The 20,619-nt window shown below is 42.8% G+C and overlaps 1 protein-coding gene across 1 annotated transcript in view; it reads left to right on the forward strand.

Annotated features, from left to right (window-relative positions):
* Positions 1–14,331, forward strand: part of LOC126138248 (nephrin-like) — a 179,966-nt gene extending 165,635 nt beyond the window's left edge. The window contains exons 12-13 of the mRNA XM_049915219.1: positions 5,200–5,430; positions 14,177–14,331. Coding sequence (XP_049771176.1) covers positions 5,200–5,430; positions 14,177–14,331 — 386 coding nt within the window. The remainder of the gene's footprint in view (positions 1–5,199; positions 5,431–14,176) is intronic.
* The last annotated feature ends 6,288 nt before the right edge of the window (positions 14,332–20,619 follow it).

The following is a 20,619-nucleotide window of genomic DNA, read 5'->3' on the forward strand; positions in this document are numbered from 1 at the left end:
GTATGGAGGTCGTAGTTTGATGGTGTGGGGTGGGATTATGATTGGCGCACGTACACCCTTGCATGTCTTTGACAGAGGAACTGTAACAGGTCAGGTGTGTGGGGACGTCATTTTGCACCAGTATGTGCGCCTTTTCAGGGGTGCAATGGGTTCCACCTTCCTCCTGATGGATGATAACGCAAGGCCCCACCGAGCTGCCATCGTGGAGGAGTACCTTGAAACAGAAGATATCAGGCGAATGGAGTGGCCTGCCTGTTCTCCAGACCTAAACCCCATCGTACACGTCTGTGATGCTCTCGGTCGACGTATCATTGAACGTCTACAAACCCCTACGACACTTCAGGAGCTCCGACAGGCACTGGTGCAAGAATGGGAGGCTATACCCCAGCAGCTCCTCGACCACCTGATCCAGAGTATGCAAACGCGTTGTGCGGCCTGATACTTGTGCATGGTAATCATATCCCATATTGATGACGGGGTACATACGCAGGAAACAGTTGCGTTTTGTAGCATATGTGTTTCGGAACGGTTTTCTCAACTTATCACAAATACCGTGGACTTACATATCTGTGTCGTGTGTGTTCCCTATGTGCCTATGCCGTTAGCGCCAGTTTTGTGTAGTGCCACGTTGTGTGACACCACATTATGCAATTATCCTTAATTTATGAGCATGAGTGTAGATGATTTTCAGAGAGTTGATGAATTGCAAATTATTGAAATAGAAGTTGTGGCATTACTGTCAAACATCACTAAGCGATATTGTTTCAGTTTCTGCAGTTATTTGTGGTTATTTTGTTGAGTATACTGGACATGTAGGCTTGACAGAAAACCTTTATTTATTTACTTATTTATTTATTTTCACTGGCAAGAGTTGTCTGAGTCCTGTTGTTGGTAAAAGGCAGTCGATGAATCTCGTTAGTAGAATCGCTCCCCGGGGAGGGAGTAGCCATTTGCAAGTGAGGCTGTGACCTGCTTCGCGCTTTTGTTGTCAGAGCCGGCACCTCAGTTGGCCTCGCTGAGGTTGGCGAAGCCGTGCTGTCCCTGCTGTCCTTAGAAAACAACTGAGCATGACATTTTCACGTCTTTTGCACAAACATAAAAAGCTGTGATCCCGCAGTGCCATCAGGTCGCGCATGAGAAAGATTGTTGCTTTTGCACCAAAGTTTTGATCATCCAATTCAGATGAGTCGCCGCACCACTGTATTTGGCGCCAAGAAGCCGACAAATTTAGGATACACTGCTCTAAGCCAGTACCAATCTTCTGTTTCTTACTGTGCATTTTGTGTGCCGAGAGTGGAGAGATTCTACTGTGTTGCCCTTTTCTTCACGAAGTAAGCAATATTCTCGTCCATCACATTGTCGTCCGCTCCATGTAGAATTTTTTTTAGAAGTGGAGAGTTGAGTACGGAAAACTGAATTTTGGGGTCATTCACCATGCAACGGCACACCTGGCGGCCGTCTGATGTTAATGAGTCCACGTTTTGATGACTTTGGGGAAATTTTACGTCTTACAATCAGCAATCCCACGATCCATACTCTTAGTAGCTCGCTACTTCTGGCGTGCAACTTGAATTGCTCATTTGATTATAAGCTGTGATTATGTATCATTAACGTTGAATCTGTGAGCTACCCAGATCAGGATAGCTTTTTACGTTGTCTGAAACAGTGTTAGCGTAGGTTTTGTATGAATTAAGTCCAGATGTTTTGAAAACTTGGCCCTCTGTCAACTATTTGTGAATTGTGTCGAATAATAAGAGCAAATAAAAATCTAATATATTCAGACTTGATTCAAGTTACAATAATATGTGAGGTATTGAGTGCATTGATGGACCAATGAGACGTTTAACATACAGTGTGTGGAGGGTGCAGTTTATGCCACAAGTGGTTCTGCGCTGTTTCGGGCATTTTTTTCGCGTGCTGGTTTGGGCCCAATCTTTCAGGATACCATGAACGTGAATCAGGACATTTATTTCAACATACTTTATAACCAAGAGTTACCCTTTCCTCTACATGATCGTGTTGAGTCTGCTGAGAACACTCCCGAATTCCAAACTGAGAAGAGCAATATTCACAGGTCTACTTGCATACATCCCTGACTTGACGAAAACTCCGACATGCTGTCACACTTTGAATGGTCCACTAAACTGTTCGAGGTTAATCCCATACCAAATCTGGTACTACTTGTAACAACAGGTGGAACATAGGAACTTGCACCCAGTAGTTTGTTATCACTGCTAAATGTTAAAATTTTGTATTGGTATGGATCCACAATCTCCATATGCTTAATAAACCTAAACATGATCCATAGTAGACAGAAATGCGATTTTTATTTACTCGTGCGATTAGCTAATTTCGGGTATGTTGCATTGTCAAGAACATTTGTAACATCTGTGCTTATGTGGGATCTAATTGTTAATGGACTAACCTCAGTTGCCTATAGCAAAGCTGAAGCACCTTTGGACTCTCTTCTTCTCCAAACCACAAACGCCATCGTCGAGGCTGGAAGCGGTTCAAAAATGGCTCTGAGCATTGTGGGTCTGAACTTCTAAGGTCATCAGTCCCCTAGAACTTAGAACTACTTAAACCTAACTAACCTAAGGACATCGCAGACATCCATGCCCGAGGCAGGATTCGAACCTGCGACCGTAGCGGTCGCGCGGTTCCAGACTGTAGCGCCTAGAACCGCTCGGCCACACCGGCCGGCTCTGGAGAGAAAAAACCTATTTCTTTTTATTCAAGTTTTTGAATGTCCATCCTTGTAGCTGGAGTACGGGGGACTACGGCTGTTCACTATTATAAGAAAATTAAACACGTACAGTCATCGTTATATTTTCATTTATTGTGTAGCTACCAGTTACGGCGCTTTAGTGCACCATCTTTAGGCCTTAGTTGACGATGAACAAGTTATCATGATCCATATATACGATGACAGTTGATGGTTGGAGAGACGACATCACATTTTCAGGTAGTTTGCGAAAACCGGTTATGTTGGCCGCTAATGCATCATATACAGGGGATAGGCAAAATACTGTGAACAGTGGTAGGAAAGGGATGGTTGTGTTCGGCGATCAACAACGCAGGTAATTTGCATTCAGAGGCCGAGGTCGACGTGCAATGAAGACATAACAGAGTTCCAAAGAGAGCAGATTGAGGGGGCCATATTAGCTGCAGCATCAGTAACCAAGACAGCCAACTTATTGAATGTTTCAAGAGCTACTGATTAAACAGCCATGGCAGACTACACAAAACTTGGAAAGACGTCATCGTGTAAACGTAGTAGTGGGCGAAAATGAAAAGTATGTGACAGAGATCGTCGAACGCTAACACGAATTGTGTCAAAACAACACAAAACTATGGCGGCTAAAGTGACTGCAGAGCGCAATAGCCATCTTCGAGACCACGTATCTATCGGCACTGTTCGCCGAGAATCCCGTACAGCGAATATTCATGGACGAGCTGCTATACCGAAACCATTAGTGACGGCAACCAACGCAAAGAGTCGTAAAACGTCTTCTCAGGAGCATAAATCCTGGATGGCTTGTGGAAATACGTCACATGGTCCGACAAGTCAATGTTTTCGTTATTTCCAACATCGGGCCCAGTTCACGCCTGGAGAACGCCAAAAAAAGCCTACAATCCTGAAGACTTGATTCGGACGGTCAAGTATGTAGGTGGAAGTGTGATGGTGCGGGCAATCATACCATAGTATTCTGCAGGTCCCATCACTACTCTCAAAGGCCGTATTACAACCAACGATTATGTGAACATTTTACACGATCAGGTGCACCGCACGATTGAAATGTTTTCTCCCAACAATGATGCTATATTTCAGAACGATAATGCACCCATTCACACAGCCAGGACAGTACAATCGTGGTATGAGCATGCAACTGAATTTCAGCATCTTCCCTGGGCAGCACTGTCCTCAGTCTTTTAACATTATCGAATGCTTGTGGGCGGTATTGGAGTGCAGACAGGAGTTAGAAGAGGTTCTGATCGAAGAGTGACATAACGTTCCACTGGAGACTATACACTCATTATACGCCAGTATGCCAACAAGAATCCCCTATATATGGATCTTGATAACCCATTCAGCATCAACTTATGCCTGAAGATGGAGTATTGGAGCGCCGAGACTGGTAGCTGAACAGTAAATGACACTTTATGGACGGCTGTAATTGTATAATTTTTTTACAGTATTTTTTTATTCTGCTTACTGTATTCATTTCCTGTATTTTAGACAACGCGTAGGGGGGTACTCTACATCTACATACATACTCCGCAATCCACCATACGGTGCGTGGCGGAGGGTACCTCGTACCACAACTAGCATCTTCTCTCCACTCCCAAACAGAACGAGTGAAAAATTACTCCTATAAGCCTCTGTACGAGCCCTAATCTCTCTTATCTTATCTTTGTGGTCTTTCCGCGAAATATAAGTTGGCGGCAGTAAAACTGTACTGCAGTCAGCCTTAAATGCTGGTTCTCTAAATTTCCTCAGTAGCGATTCACGAAAAGAACGCCTCCTTTCCTCTAGAGACTCTCACCCGAGTTCCTGAAGCATTTCCGTAACACTCGCGTGATGATCAAACCTACCAGTAACAAATCTAGCAGCCCGCCTCTGAATTGCTTCTATGTCCTCCCTCAATCCGACCTGATAGGGACCCCAAACGCTCGAGCAGTACTCAAGAATAGGTCGTATTAGTGTTTTATAAGCGGTCTCCTTTACAGGTGAACCACATATTCCCAAAATTCTACCAACGAACCGAAGACGACTATCCGCCTTCCCGACAACTGCCATTACATGCTTGTCCCACTTCATATCGCTCTGCAATGTTACGCCCAAATATTTAATCGACGTGACTGTGTCAAGCGCTACACTACTAATGGAGTATTCAAACATTACGGGATTCTTTATCCTATTCATCTGCATTAATTTACATTTATCTATATTTAGAGTTAGCTGCCATTATTTACACCAGTCACAAATCCTGTCAAAGTCATCCTGTATCCTCCTACAGTCACTCAACGACGACACCTTCCCGTACACCGCAGCATCATCAGCAAACAGCCGCACATTGCTATCCACCCTATCCAAAAGATCATTTATGTAGATCGAAAACAACAGCAGACCTAGCACACACAGCCATTGTATGTTTTCACATAGAGTAATGACTAGGTGGTGTTGTGCTGTGACAGGAGCGCCGTCGCCGGTGTCCCTGCCGCTGGCGGTGGACCTGGCGCCAGTGGTGGCTGCCCTGGCCGTGTTGGCAGCCCTGCTGCTGGTGGCGCTGCTGCTGCTGTGGGTGCGGCGCGGGCCCCCACCCCTCCTGTCAGCCGCGAAGGCGCCGCCCGCGGGGGAGGCCGACCCCAACCCGGACCTCATACCCGGCAGCGCCGCCAAGGCGCCGGGTGTCAGCGTCGCAGCTGGTGAGTCCTGCTGGCCGGTGGGACTGTCCTGCAGACTACTCTGACAATGGGCTCAGCCAACACCGACTCAAAGGAAGGCCTCGGCGCTTGTTGGTGACGTCACGTCAGCTAGGCACGGCGAACGCCATGTGTGTCGCAGGCAACTCGTAATGGTGGTGTCTCCATCTCTGACACAGGAAAATGTGAAACTATTGGCGGTAGTTGACCAACACACATTGTTCTGAGAGATTTCTGCAATCAATTAATTTTGCAATACATTACACTTATTAACAAATAGTGTACTCCTGAACTTAAATTTCCACCTGTTTTAAGGATTGACATACAAAAAGAACTTCATGGCCCAGCAGCAACAGAGTTCGTGCTTCTTTACCTTATTTGTAAATCTGACGAAGGTACGTTTGTACTGGGTTGCTTTTACAAGGAACTGTGAACATATTGGTGCTCTTCTTCAGGTATCTTGGTTGATTATGGGGTGAGGAGCACTGAATGTTAATGAAATATCTTGCGATTGTACACGTTAGGGGAGGGGGTGGGGGACAGAAGAAGAGGCAAAAGAGAGATACTTGTTTTATCAAATAAATGTTTTTATCTTATAAAGTTTCTCCTTTCAGTTGCAAGAGGGGAATATTGATCTTTTCTTATCTTTGCATGTTTAAAAAAGTTAAGCTCAGCAGCATTTACGATGTATGAAGCAATTTTGTTTCCCGTTTAAAATTCCTTTCGTTGAAAACGACTGTAATCTAATGACTGGCAACAGTTGGACACTTACACATGTAAATTAGTTCACGTTTCCAGTGACGAAGTCAAACGAAAATGAATAAATAAATAAAAGAAACCAGTTCATTGTAAGGGGGTTGGGCTAAGTTTCGATAACAAAATGGATCAAGTAAATATAGTTTCTTGAATGTAAAATTTCTGAAGCTTGCAATGGGGCAAAGCATCTTCTCATACTGATCTACGTTTGTTTCGACAGGATTCAGCAATACAGAACTATGATCTTCATTTGTAGCTTTACGATAGTAAGAAAATCTTTCATCTAAATAAAACTGCGGAATCCAAAACAATACCAAACAGTTTGTCCAAAAATAAGAGATTTATAGTGATAAGCACGCCAAGGCGTTTCTGACTGCAACAGACCTGGCGTTCGCCGTGCCTAGCTGACGTGACGTCACCAACAAGCGCCGAGGCCCTCCTTTGAGTCGGTGTTGGCCCATCTCACTACCTTCACTGTCACGGAGGACACAGTGTTTCATCTCACATCGTCCCCAGAATTAACCCTCACCATCTGTAGCTACACACCTGATTCTCGTTAATGTTAATAAGAAACCACCAGAGCTGCATTGACGGAAATTTTTGTATCATGACCAATTTGTCCACAACAACATCAGTTTATCTGCAGTCGAGGAAAACAAAAATTAGAGTGAAACGTAATAATAATTTACACACATAAATGAAAGCCTCCTTTGCTATTTGGGGAGCAAATTAACTGATGATGGTCGAAGTAGAGAGGCTACAAAATGTAGACTGGCAATGGCAAGGAAAGCGTTTCTGAAGAAGAGAAATTTGTTAACATCGAGTATAGATTTAAGTGTCAGGAAGTCGTTTGTGAAAGTATTTGTGTGGAGTGTAGCCATGTATGGAAGTGAAACGTAGACGATAAATAGTTTGGACAAGAAGAGAATAGAAGCTTTCGAAATGTGGTGCTATAGAAGAATGCTGAAGATTAGATGGGCAGATCACATAACTAATGAGGAGGTATTGAATAGAACTGGGGACAAGAGAAGTTTGTGGCACAACTTGACCAGAAGAAGGGATCGGTTGGTAGGACATGTTCTGAGGCATCAACGGATCACCAATTTAGTGTTGGAAGGCAGCTTGGACGGTAAAAATCGTAGAGGGAGACCAAGAGATGAATACACTGAGCAGATTCAGAAGGATGTAGGTTACAGTAGGTACTGGGAGATGAATAAGCTTGCACAGGATAGAGTAGCACGGAGAGCTGCATCAAACCAGTCTCAGGACTGAAGACCACAACAACAACAACAAATGAAAGTCAGCACATACTGCTAATATTCTTCATAACAAAACCCTACAGAGTAGGCCAACATCATGACTTCAAAAGTCTACCTATACACTTTTAAACATAGCTATTTCTCAGCAACAATATTCAAATGTAGGAATCACACAGCCAACCGGCTGAAGATAACTGTTTGGTACATTGACCTGCTGGATGGCAGTTATTGAACTACGCTGAAGCGCCAAAGGAACTGGTGTAGGCATGCGTATTCAAACACAGATATTTAAACAGACACAATACGGCACTGCAGTCGGCACCACCTATATAATACAAGAAGTTCAAGTGGTTCAAAAGGCTCTGACCGCTATGGGACTTAACATCTGTAGTCATCAGTCCCCTACAACTTAGAACTACTGAAACCTAACTAACCTAAGGACATCACACCCATCCATGCCCGAGGCAGGATTCGAACCTGCGACCGTAGCAGTCGCGCGGTTCCGGACTGAGAGCCTAGAACCGCTCAGCCACCGCGGCTGGCAAGATAACAAGTGTCTGTCGCAGTTGTTAGACGGTTACTGCTGCTACAATGGCAGGTTATCAACATTTAAGTGAGTTTCAACGTGGTGTTATAGTCGGCGCATGAACGATGAGACACAGCATCTCCCAGGTAGCAATACAGTGGGGATTTTCCCGTATGACCATTTCACGAGTGTGCCGTGAATATCGGGAATCCGGTAAAACACAAAATCTCTGACATCGCTGCGGTCGGAAAAAGATCCTGCAAGAACGGGTGCAACGACGACTGAAGAGAATCGTTCAACGTGGCAGAAGTGCAACCTTCCTAAAATTTCTGAAGATTTCAAAGTTGGGCCATCAACAAGTGTCAGCGTGCGAACCACTCAGCAAAACATCGTCGATATGGGCTTTCAGAGCCAAATGCCACCCGTGTACCCTTGATGATTGCACGACACAATGCTTTTATGCCTTGCCTGGACCCGTCAACACCGACATTCGACTGTTGATGACGGAAGCATGTTTCCTGGTCGGACGAGTCTCGTTTCAAATTGTATCGAGCGGACGGACGTGTAAGGGTATGGAGACAACCTTGTGTATCCATGGACCCTGCATGTCAGCAGGGGACTGTCCAAGCTGGTGGAAGCTCTGTAATGGCGTGGGGGGTGTTCAGTTGGAGTGATATGGGACCCCTGACACATCCAAATACGACTGTGACAGGTGACACGTAAGTAAGCATCCTGTCCGACCACCTGCATCCACTCATGTCCATTGTGCATTCCGACGGACTTGCGCAATTCCAGTAGGACAATGCGACACGCTACATGTCCAGAATTGCTACAGAGTGCCTCCAGGAACTCTCTTCTTAGTTTAAACACTTCCGTTGGCCACCAAACTCCAGAGACATGAACATTATTGAGCATATCTGGGATGCCTTGCGGCGTGCTGTTCAGTAGAGATGTGCATCCCCTCGTACTGTTGCGGATTTATAGACAGCCCTGCAGGATTCATGGTGTCAACTCCATGCAGCACTACTTCAGACATTTGTAGAGTCCATGTTATGTCGTGTTGTGGTACTTCTGAATGCTCACAGGGGCCCTGCACCATATGAGGCATGTGCATCAGTTTCTTTGGCTTTTCAGAGTATGTAAAAAATAAAAAAATTAAAAAAAACATAAATTAGTTGCAAACTATGGCACGCACACACTTCACTGAACATGTAAACGTCACTAAAGATATTCGGATTTAGGTTATGACACGTTCGATATGCCTGCCATTATTGACGATGATGTGGCGCAGACGAATAGCGAAATTCTGCGTGACCCGCTGAAGTGTCGGAACATCGATGCTGTCGATGACCTCGCAAATGGCCGTTTTCAGCTCAGCAATGGTTTTGGGGTTATTGCTGTACGCCTTATGTTTAATATAACCACACAACAAGGAGTCACATCTGTTCAGATCCGGAGAATATGGCAGCCAATTGAGGCCTATGCCAGTGACCTCTGGGTACCTCAGAGCCAGAATGCGGTCCCGTAAGTGCTCCTCCAGGACATCGAACACTCTCCTGCTTCGATGGGGTCCAGCTCAGTCTTGAATGAACCACATCTTGTCAAAATCGGGGTAAGTTTGTATAATGGGGATGAAAGCATCTTCCAAAATCTTCACGTGCCATTCGGTAGTGACCGTGCCATCAAGGGAATAGCACTGATTATTCTGTGACTGGACATTGCAAACCGCACAGTCATCTGTTGAGGGCGAAGAGGCTTGTCGATCGCGAAATGCGGATTCTCAATCCCCCAAAAGCTACAACTTCGCTTATTGACGAACCCATCCAATTCAAAGAGGGGTAAACCATACTATACACGCGCATACTAATTCCCATCATGCCCCACGGCCAATCGTGGAGACTGAACGTCCTGGCGCAAACCGTTCAGAAGTTATGATGATTTTATTTTATATAGTTCAAAAATATTGACGCCCTGTAGATTCTGATACCTCTAAGGATATCTTCATCAGAATGAAATTTTAAGCAATCGTAAAATTACATTACGAAAAGGCAATGGTCAAAGTATGGAGCAGATGTGCTCGAGTGAAAAATAAAATACAACACGTTCAGCCGTCGGCTCGTGTGCCTAGCAAGGAACATCATCAGACTCTGACTTGAGGATATCTGCTCCAAACTCTGAGAATTGTCTTCTCGCAATGTAATTTTACGTTTTCTCAAAATTTCATTCTGATGAAGACATCCTTAGAGATATCGAAACGTAGGTCAGTGTACCAAACAGTTATTTGCAACTGGTTCGCTATATGTTTCCAATGTTCAAAGTCTGCTTATCTTTCGTAACGTTAAAGGCAAATTTTGCAACATGACAGTGGCGTACACAGTCTATCAACCCTGGGAATGCAGGCGAATTGGCATGCTGAGTGTACTAATCTGTTCAGACAGTGACCGGCCGCGGTGGTCTCGCGGTTCTAGGCGCGCAGTCCGGAACCGTGCGACTGCTACGGTCGCAGGTTCGAATCCTGCCTCGGGCATGGATGTGTGTGATGTCCTTAGGTTAGTTAGGTTTAAGTAGTTCTAAGTTCTAGGGGAATGATGACCACAGCTGTTAAGTCCCATAGTGCTCAGAGCCATTTGAACCATTTGTTCAGACAGTGCCGCTTAAAGAGATCTGTAACACACAAAATATAGGTTAGTATTTATCGAGCATGCTTTATCCACTGTGCAGTGACACAATCACTGCAAGTAATGACAATCTTATCACAGAAATGTCATTAAAATGTAAAATATACCACACAGTTGATGAAACAATTTGCAAAAAAGCATATAAACAAAAGCAGAACGAAACAGTTATGCACAATAAAAAGGAAAAAAATGTCTATGTTTACACGAAGATAAAACAATAAACGACTGATTATACAAAATGATTAAGCAGTTGTTTACAACATACCAGAACCGGTAACAGTCATCACAGACAATTATCGTAACTAATGAATAAAAGTGATTACAAAATTCGCATTGTCACTGAATATATAAGACTTAAAATAGCTAAACTGGCTGGTTTCATCGGTATACTATTAACAGTATTGAAACAGTGCTCAATTAAACCCGCTACAGTTATGAACAATAAAGAGGAACATTCACCAGAACGTACACCAACTCATATTGTCATTAGATAAACAGTAACAGATTGATTGCATAAAGCGGTTACGAAATAATTACACAGAACAAAAGAGAAAACGTGATTGCGATAGCGCAGAATGATCATAACTAATGAATAAAACTGATTACAATAAACAGTACTGCTACAGAGCGTGTAAAATATCTTTAATTAAGATGTTTCAAAGACATTCACTGTGATTTCTTGATTCAGATGTGTCATTGTCTCCAAATATTTCTTGAGTAACGACTTGTTTTTAAAATCGTTAATTCTGTCCAAAATTTTGTTCTTAAAAATGTTTCAGTGTGTACTGAACATTGTTAACTTACAAACTGAGTGCACTTCACACCAGTTACCATTGACATAGCACTGTTTCCTTGCTGGGCCAATTAACGAAACATTATTGTCAAAACTCCGAAAGATAGACATTTAAATGTTCCGAATTGTTTCAGTTTTTGATACTAAGATTTCTATTACCGATTTTTGCAACAATAAAGTATAGCAACTTCAAAAATTAATCTATGATTCAGCACAATATAAATTTAATTTCACTGTCACCTTATTACAGCACGTAAACAAGGTGAAGGTTGGCCCTTATCTTTTCTGCCGTCACACTGCCACTAAAATTTAAATATACTATGATAAGGAACAGAATATTGTTTACTAGTTTAAATAATTATTCACGTTTAACTGGCTGGCAACAACTTTTGGAACGTGTTTGCATTTAAGAACATATTCAGGATTCTCCCTAAGTCGTAGTTATGGAATCGCCCTCGTATTTGTGTAGATCGGCTCAGAAAAGCATTTTCTTGCCAAGAACTGAGCGCACAACAGGCAGTCATGTTTATATACACGCATCACGATAAAGTTGGCATTAGTCCGAATCTAAAATTAGGATTAGAGCTGCCATTTCTCGGTTTATCGTGGATCTATTAAGTAATATGAATTAAGCACATCATGTACCAAACTTTACATGCAATTGCCCTGTTTCTCATCCACTGTGTCTCACCATTGTTTTCAACTGACAACGAGAGGGCACCAGCAGCGCGATCGACTTTTGGAACCATCTGTACGGTGATGTAAGTTAAGATCCCAGGTACCACACATGCAGCCATTTACCCTGGTGGGCCTTTGCGAGTGACTGACGAAAAAATAGTCGGAATTTTTTGTGACACTCAGTAGCGATAGTCTCGTTGTGTGGTATAATGGATAAGATAACAGCTTCACATGCAGGAAGTTGCGGGTTATGAAGCTCATCAGGCGCAGTAAGATTTTTTTTTATTTTAAAATTTTTATCGAAACTACTTTGATAGTCATTTTCATTCAGTTAATTGATTTAAATGTAATTTTTTGATTCCATTCCTTCGTCGCATAATTTTAATCGTAATGTCAACTTCTTCATTTGCTCTCACTGTTCTCCCTATCAATCTTTCTCCACCTGAAATCTTCGTTCAAGCGCTTTTAATTAATTTTATGTATTAATTTCAATTTAATTTCTTTTGTTTTATCATCCTGTTTTTTCGTTCACATTATAGCGTTCTTTAAATCTAGTTCTCATTTTACCTGAATTTAGTTTTACTTATAAACGTGTCTTCCATTTAAATTTTCATGTGCGTTATTTCGTCCATAGTGCTATAGGTGTGTAGGTTATTTTTTTTAATGTTTGTATGACGATTACTGTGCAGAAAAGTTGCACACTTGGTAACAAAAATACATTTTTTACACCATTGTACAAATATTAATAGATTATTTCGTCTTTCGTTTTTTAACCGATAGATGGGAATTTTCAGATAATTGAATACTACAATAGGTAAATACAACTAATTTCATATTCACAGTAATTCCGATTGCAAAAAAGAACGATATAAAGAAAAAAAATGATGAAATGAAAATATCCATACAGTGATTGAAATTATGTGAGAAATAAATGGAATCAAAAAATTACATTTAAATCAATTAATGATCTACATCTACATCTACATTCATACTCCGCAAGCCACCTGACGGTGTGTGGCGGAGGGTACCTTCCGTACCTCTATCGGTTCTCCCTTCTATTCCAGTCTCGTATTGTTCGTGGAAAGAAGGATTGTCGGTATGCCTCTGTGTGGGCTCTAATCTCTCTGATTTTATCCTCATGGTCTCTTCGCGAGATATACGTAGGAGGGAGCAATATACTGCTTGACTCTTCGGTGAAGGTATGTTCTCGAAACTTCAATAAAAGCCCGTACCGAGCTACTGAGCGTCTCTCCTGCAGAGTCTTCCACTGGAGTTTATCTATCATCTCCGTAACGCTTTCGCGATTACTAAATGATCCTGTAACGAAGCGCGCTGCTCTCCGTTGGATCTTCTGTATCTCTTCTATCAACTCTATCTGGTACGGATCCCACACTGCTGAGCAATATTCAAGCAGTGGACGAACAAGTTTCGACAAAGATTTAAATATAAAAAAAAATGTCACTGTACCTGATGAATTTCGAACTCATAACTTCCTGATTGTGAAACAGTTATCCTGTCAATTACACCACACAACCAGTATATCTAATGAAATTTTTGTAAGGCTGTTGAGTTGTACACAAAATTCCGAATTTTTTTTCGTCAATTACTCGCAAACGAGGGCTACAAGGGTGAATGTCAGCATTGTGTGATGCCTGGGGTCTTAACCTACATCATCGTATAGATGGTTTCAAAAAGTCGATCGCACTGCAGAGGTCCTCTCCTTGTGAGTTCTCTAACTATTCAATAATTATCACCAAGGTGGAATGAGGCAGAACGGGGCATGGACCCCATTTTGGCGCCAGGCCACGCGTTGACAACACGAGAAAATTTGATAGCAAGGAGCAGGTCACGCTGGAGGCTGTAGCGAGTGGGACGTTTCTTTTGTTTCAGGAGGGGCGCTGTCTCGTGATAGCGGTTTCGCAACGGCCTGCTGATCGCTTCCTCGTCTCACATCCACTAGCGAACCGGACCTGTCTGAAGGCGAGTACTACGCACAGTGTGTACACAGGAAAACACGTATTTCTAATAAGCGTACACTAATTGCACTTTACATCTACAGGCTTCACACATTTTGAACCAGAAGAAGAAGGGTTTCTACCAGACAATGCTTACCGCGACAAGGAATACTACGCTGAAGCCACCGTATCCACGCAGCAAACAAAAAGCATGCGGCCTAACTACGGCGTTCAAGAACTAGCGTCTCACACTTGCTGAAGAACTCCCCCATTACTACCAACTTACTGCGACGAACAGTGCTCTCTTTATGCCATCTGTGATTATCTACAATACTGATGGGTGATGCTGTAAGGCTACGTAATGTAATTCTGCATTAAATGTATCTAAGTGCCTTCTTATTTATTCTAAGAAAAATGGCAATTACCATTGCCCTGTAAATAATTTGTTGTAAATAAAGTATACCAAGTTGTTCGATCGACTTTGACAGTTCTTAATGGTGACAGAACGACCACAACGAAGTTGCTTACAATGTCCTCTACACTGGTTTTTGTTACTGTGCACATTGTTCCAGAAATGGGAAACTGTCAATGTTGAATATTGGATATTTGCCGAGAAGAGCTTACCCAGGCGAGGACAGAACTATTTGGTCCTTTCTGGTCCCACACAAAACAGCTTAAATTTTCAAGTCATATAGGAAAAGGTTGTTATCAATGGCTTGATTTCTCTGTGAATATTGACGATGGGCTGACACTACCGGGCATTAAGGGTACGCCGTTTTGCCAAAGATTAGCTATCTTGATCGTGAGCTGTTCCACGAAGACACAAAGCGACTGTGAAAAAAAAGAAGGAACTGCACTATGTTCTTGTAACTGACTAATACTGATGAGTGATACATCATATGGATATGATAATAGTGATTAAATTTCTGCAGCCCTCACAGGAAAGTACGCGCAATTGATGTTACTTTATCATATTCACAATATAAACCTATGTGCTGTGAATGGAGACTAGGTGTCGTTCAGTAATACACTACGAGTTGCCTTGAATGACCATGAATGTTGTCTAATCTTAGGCCTAAGTAGGCCACTTTGAACAAAATTCAAGTAACGGTTTTCATTACAGGTTTTCAATTTTTTTTATGTGTTTTGAAAATCAGTGAAGTGTGTCTTTTTTTACCTTCGAAGACGACATTTCTACTTTTTGCCACCATGGTTTCAAATACATATTATTCGGTTTCAGATACCAAGAAAATCCCCTAAAATAAAAATAAACATTTATTGGAACTTACTTACGTGTTAATTTCCTGTTGGTGTGATGAACGGGAGCTAGCCCTAAATGTGGAGAAACGTAAGTAAATGCGGATAAACACGAAGATCAAACTGTGATGTTCGGATACAGTATTACTGGTGTCCTGCTTGACACAGTCAAGTTATTTCAATATTTTGGCATAACGTTGCAAAGCGAAATGAAATGGTATGAGCAACTGAGAATCAGTGTCGTCGTAACTGCCTCTGCTTCACATCTGCTGTGCAGCGAGCTACGTTAATTTAAGTATTAACTGTATTTTTCTGACTTGTCACTTCTTCTTCCGTGTGTTTTGCTTTTAGGAAGCTTTAATTTTGGAGTACTAGTAATAGTGTTCCATAGATTTCGTGTTTGTTTTGAATACAGTCAGAGAGAGTCCCTTTAGTCAGCTGTAGTGCCAGTAGCGCTAGCGTTTGTTTTGAATACAGTCACAGGTAGTACTTATTTTCATTGTTCTCAACAAGAAGTGTCTAGTAACCACAGTTTAGTCAGCTATCAGTCGCCTTTAGTGAATTAGCACTCTAGTTTAAAGTTGATTAACTCTCTACTGTAAATTGTTGATTTCTTAGGATGGATAGGATGTGTGACTGCTGTGTACGGACACAAGAGGAGCTGGCGGAGGGTCAATGTGGAGGCTGGCCGTGTGGCATCGCCCGCTCTGCCTGTGAGTGGACATGTGGCCGCTCCTTCAGCAAGGTCCGAGCAGGCACACGGGGGGAGGGGTTTATTAGTGATTGGGAGCGCCAACGTTAGGCGGGTGATGGAGCCCCTTAGGGAAATAGCGAGAAGGTCGGGGAAGAAGGCCAGTGTTCACTCTGTCTGCTTGCCGGGGGGTCTCATCCGAGATGTGGAGGAGGCCCTACCGGCGGCGATAGAGAGCACTGGGTGCACCCGACTGCAAATTGTTGCTCATGTCGGCACCAACGACTCTTGCCGTCTGGGTTCAGAGGTCATCCTCAGTTCATACAGGCAGTTGGCGGAGTTGGTGAAGGTGGAAAGCCTCACTGATGGGGTGGAATGTGAGCTAACTATTTGTAGTGTCGTTCCCAGAACCAATCACAGTCCTCTGGTTTCGAGTCGAGTGGAAAGCTTAAACCAGAGACTCAGATGATTATGTCGAGATCTGGGGTGCAAATTTCTCGACATCCGCTATCGGGTGGAGAAAAGTAGAGTCCCCCTGAATAGCTCAGGCAAACACTACACGCAGGAAGCGGCTACAAGGGTAGCGTAGTACGTGTGGAGTACACATGTGGGTTTTCTAGGTTAGAGAATTCCCTCCCTAGGCCCGACAAGACGCCTCCTGAGACGCAACAAGGTAGTAGTAGGCAAAACGCAACAGGGAATGACAATATTAATGTGCTAATAGTAAACTGCAGGAGCGTCTATAGAAAGGTCCCCGAACTGCTCTCATTAATAAACGGTGACAGCGCCCACGTAATACTAGGGACAGAAAGTTGGCTGAAGCCAGATGTAAACAGTAATGAAATTCTAAACTCAGATTGGAATGTATACCGCAGAGACACGCTGGACAGTGAAGGGGGAGGCGTGTTTATAGCGATAAAAAGTGCAATAGTATCGAAGGAAATTGACGGATATCCGAATTGTGAAATAATTTGGGTGAAGGTCACGGTTAAAGCAGGCTCAAACATGGTAATTTGATGTCTCTATAGGTTCCCTGGCTCAGCAGCTGTTGTGGCAGAGCACCTGAAGGAAAACTTGGAAAATATTTCGAGTAGATTTCCCGACCATGTTATAGTTATGGGTGGAGATTTTAATTTACCAGATATAGACTGGGAGACTCAAACGTTTATAACGGGTGGCAGGGACAAAGAATCCAGTGACATTTTTTAAGTGCATTATCTGAATACTACCTTGAGCAGTTAAACACAGAACCGACTCGTAGCGATAACATATCAGACCTTCTGGTGACAAACAGACCCGAACTGTTTGAAACAGTTAACGCAGAACAGGGAATCAGCGATTATGAAGCGGTTACTGCATCGATGATTTCAGCCGTAAATAGAAATATTAAAAAAGGTAGGAAGATTTTTCTGTTTAGCAAAAGTGATAAAAAGCAGATTTCAGAGTACTTGACGGCTTAACACAAAAATTTTGTCTCAAGTGCGGATAGTGTTGAGGATCAGTGGACAAAGTTTAAAACCATCGTACAGTATGCATTAGATGAGTATGTGCCAAGCAAGATCGTAAGAGATGGAAAAGAGCCACCGTGGTACAACAACCGAGTTAGAAAACTGCTGCCGAAGCAGAGGGAACTTCACAGCAAACATAAACATACCCAAAGCCTTGCAGACAAACAAAAATTACGCGAAGCGAAATGTAGCGTGAGGAGGGCTATGCGAGTGGCGTTCAATGAATTCGAAAGTAAAGTTCTATGTACTGACTTAGCAGAAAATCCTAAGAAATTTTGATCTTATGTCAAAGCGGTAGGTGGATCAAAACAAAATGTCCAGACACTCAGTGACCAGTACCAAAACGGTACTGAAACAGAGGATGACAGACTAAAGGCCGAAATATTAAACGTCTTTTTCCAAAGCTGTTTCACCGACGAAGACTGCACTGTAGTTTGCCGGCCGGTGTGGCCGTGCGTTTCTAGGCGCTTCAGTCTGGAACCGCGTGACCGCTACGGTCGCAGGTTCGAATCCTGCCTCGGGCATGGATGTGGGTGATGTCCTTAGGTTAGTTAGGTTTAAGTAGTTCTAAGTTCTAGGGGACTGATGACCACAGATGTTAAGTCCCATAGTGCTCAGAGCCATTTGAACCTGAACTGTAGATTGTCGCACAGATGACAGAATGGTAGATATCGAAATAGACGACACAGGGATAGAGAAACAATTAAAATCGCTCAAAAGAGAAAAGGCCGCTGGACCTGTTGGGATACCAGTTCGATTTTACACGGAGTACACGAAGGAACTTGCCCACCTTCTTGCAGTAGGTCTCTATAAGAGCGTTGCGTTCCAAAAGATTGGAAAGGGGCACAGGTCACCCCGTTTTCAAGAAAGGACGTCGAACCGATGTGCAGAACTATAGACTTATATCTCTAACGTCGATCAGTTGTAGAATGTCGGAACACGTATTATGTTCGAGTAAAATGACTTTTCTGGAGACTAGAAATCTACTCTGTAGGAATCAGCATGGATTTCGAAAAAGACGATCGTGTGAAACCCAGCTCGCGCTATTCGTCCACGAGACTCAGAGGGCCATAGACACGGATTCCCAGGTAGATGCCGTGTTTCCTGACTTCCGCAAGGCGTTCGATACAGTTCCCCACAGTCGTTTAATGAACAAAGTAAGAGCATATGGACTATTAGACCAATTGTGTGATTGAAGAGTTCGTAGATAACAGAACCCAGCATGTCATTTTCAATGGAGAGAAGTCTTCGGAAGTAAGAGTGATTTCAGGTGTGCCGCAGGGGAGTGTCGTAGGACCGTTGCTATTCACAATATACATGAATGACCTTGTGGATAACATCGGAGGTTCACTGAGGCTTTTTATCGATGATGCTGTAGTATACCGAGAGGTTGTAACAATGAAAAATTGTACTGAAATGCAGGAGGATATGCAACAAATTGACGCATGGTGTACGGAATGGCAACTGAATCTCAATGTAGACAAGTGTTATGTGCTGCGAATAGATGAAAAGAAAGATCCTTTATCATTTAGCTACAATATGGTAGGTCAGCAACTGGAAGCAGTTAATTCCATAAATTATCTGGGAGTACGCATTAGGAGTGATTTAAAATGGAATGATCATATAAAGTTGATCGTCGGTAAAGCAGATGCCAGACTGAGATTCATTTGAAGAATCCTAAGGAAATGCAATCCGAAAACAAAGGAAGTAGGTTACAGTACACTTGTTCGCCCACTGCTTGAATATTGCTCACCAGTGTGGGATCCGTACCAGATAGGGTTGATAGAAGAGATAGAGAAGATCCAACGGAGAGCAGCGCGCTTCGTTAGAGGATCATTTAGTAATCGCGAAAGCGTTATGGAGATGATAGATAAACTCCAGTGGAAAACTCTGCAAGAGAGACGCTCAGTAGCTCCGTACGGGCTTTTGTTGAAGTTTCGAGAACATACCTTCACCAAGGAGTCAAGCAGTGTATTGCTCCCTCCTACGTTTATCTCGCGAAGAGACCATGAGGATAAAATCAGAGAGATTAGAGCCCACACAGAGGCATACCGATTATCTTCCTTTTCACAAACAATACAAGACTGAAATAGAAGGGAGAACCGATAGAGGTACTCAAAGTACCCTCCGCCACAGACCGTCAGGTGGCTTGCGGAGTATGGATGTAGATGTAGAATAGTGGTAGGGAAGGCGAAAGGTCAATTTCGGTTTATTGGGAGAATTTTTGGAAAGGGTAGTTTACTTGTAAAGGAAGTGAAAGAAGACATCGAAGCAATTCAGAAGCTGGCTGCTAAATTTGTCACTGGTAGTTTCGAAGAATACGTAAGTGATGTGGAGCTGCTTCGGGAACTTTTCGAGAAACATTATTGAGAAAATTTAGAGAACCGGCATTTAAATCTGACCGCCGAACGATTCTACTGCCGCCAACATATATTGCGCGTAAGGACCACAAAGATAAGATACGAGAAATCAGGGCTCATACCGAGGCACGCAGATAGTCGTTTTTCCCTTGTGCTATTTGGGAGTGGAACAGGAACGGAAATGACGGATAGTGGTAGAACGCACGTACGGTGGCTCGGGAAGTATCTACGTAGATGTAGATGTGTAATATTTAACAGCTATTACATTGTAGCCCATTCACAGAAACTTCCCGGCCCAATGAAGGGAACAGTTGCTTGGTTGGGCCAATGACACATGCTTTTATTTTTGAAATATTTCATTAACAGTGAATGATTATGGCTTCTGCGTCTGCTATAGTGAAATGCAAAACATAAGGTTCCAGTTACACTGAAAATAAAATATTAATTACAATATCCTTGGATTTTATCACACATTTCATTTAGACAGTCCATACATCCATACAAACCTCTGAGCACTGACATAATAGAAATTGCTATGTCAATTTCCATAACGAACGAAAAGACGAAAATCACAAATTATGCAATATTGTTAAATTATTAACTAAATCATCTCTTGGAATTTTGTGTCTCATTCTAAAATTTGGGATACAGAGACACTGAAATGCTTCCTAGTCTTTGTCAGTTCTATCCCAAATAGGAAATAGCTAAATTTGAAGTATGAGAATTGCGTC

Source organism: Schistocerca cancellata, chromosome 1, assembly GCF_023864275.1.
Source record: "Schistocerca cancellata isolate TAMUIC-IGC-003103 chromosome 1, iqSchCanc2.1, whole genome shotgun sequence".
NCBI lineage: Eukaryota > Metazoa > Arthropoda > Insecta > Orthoptera > Acrididae > Schistocerca > Schistocerca cancellata.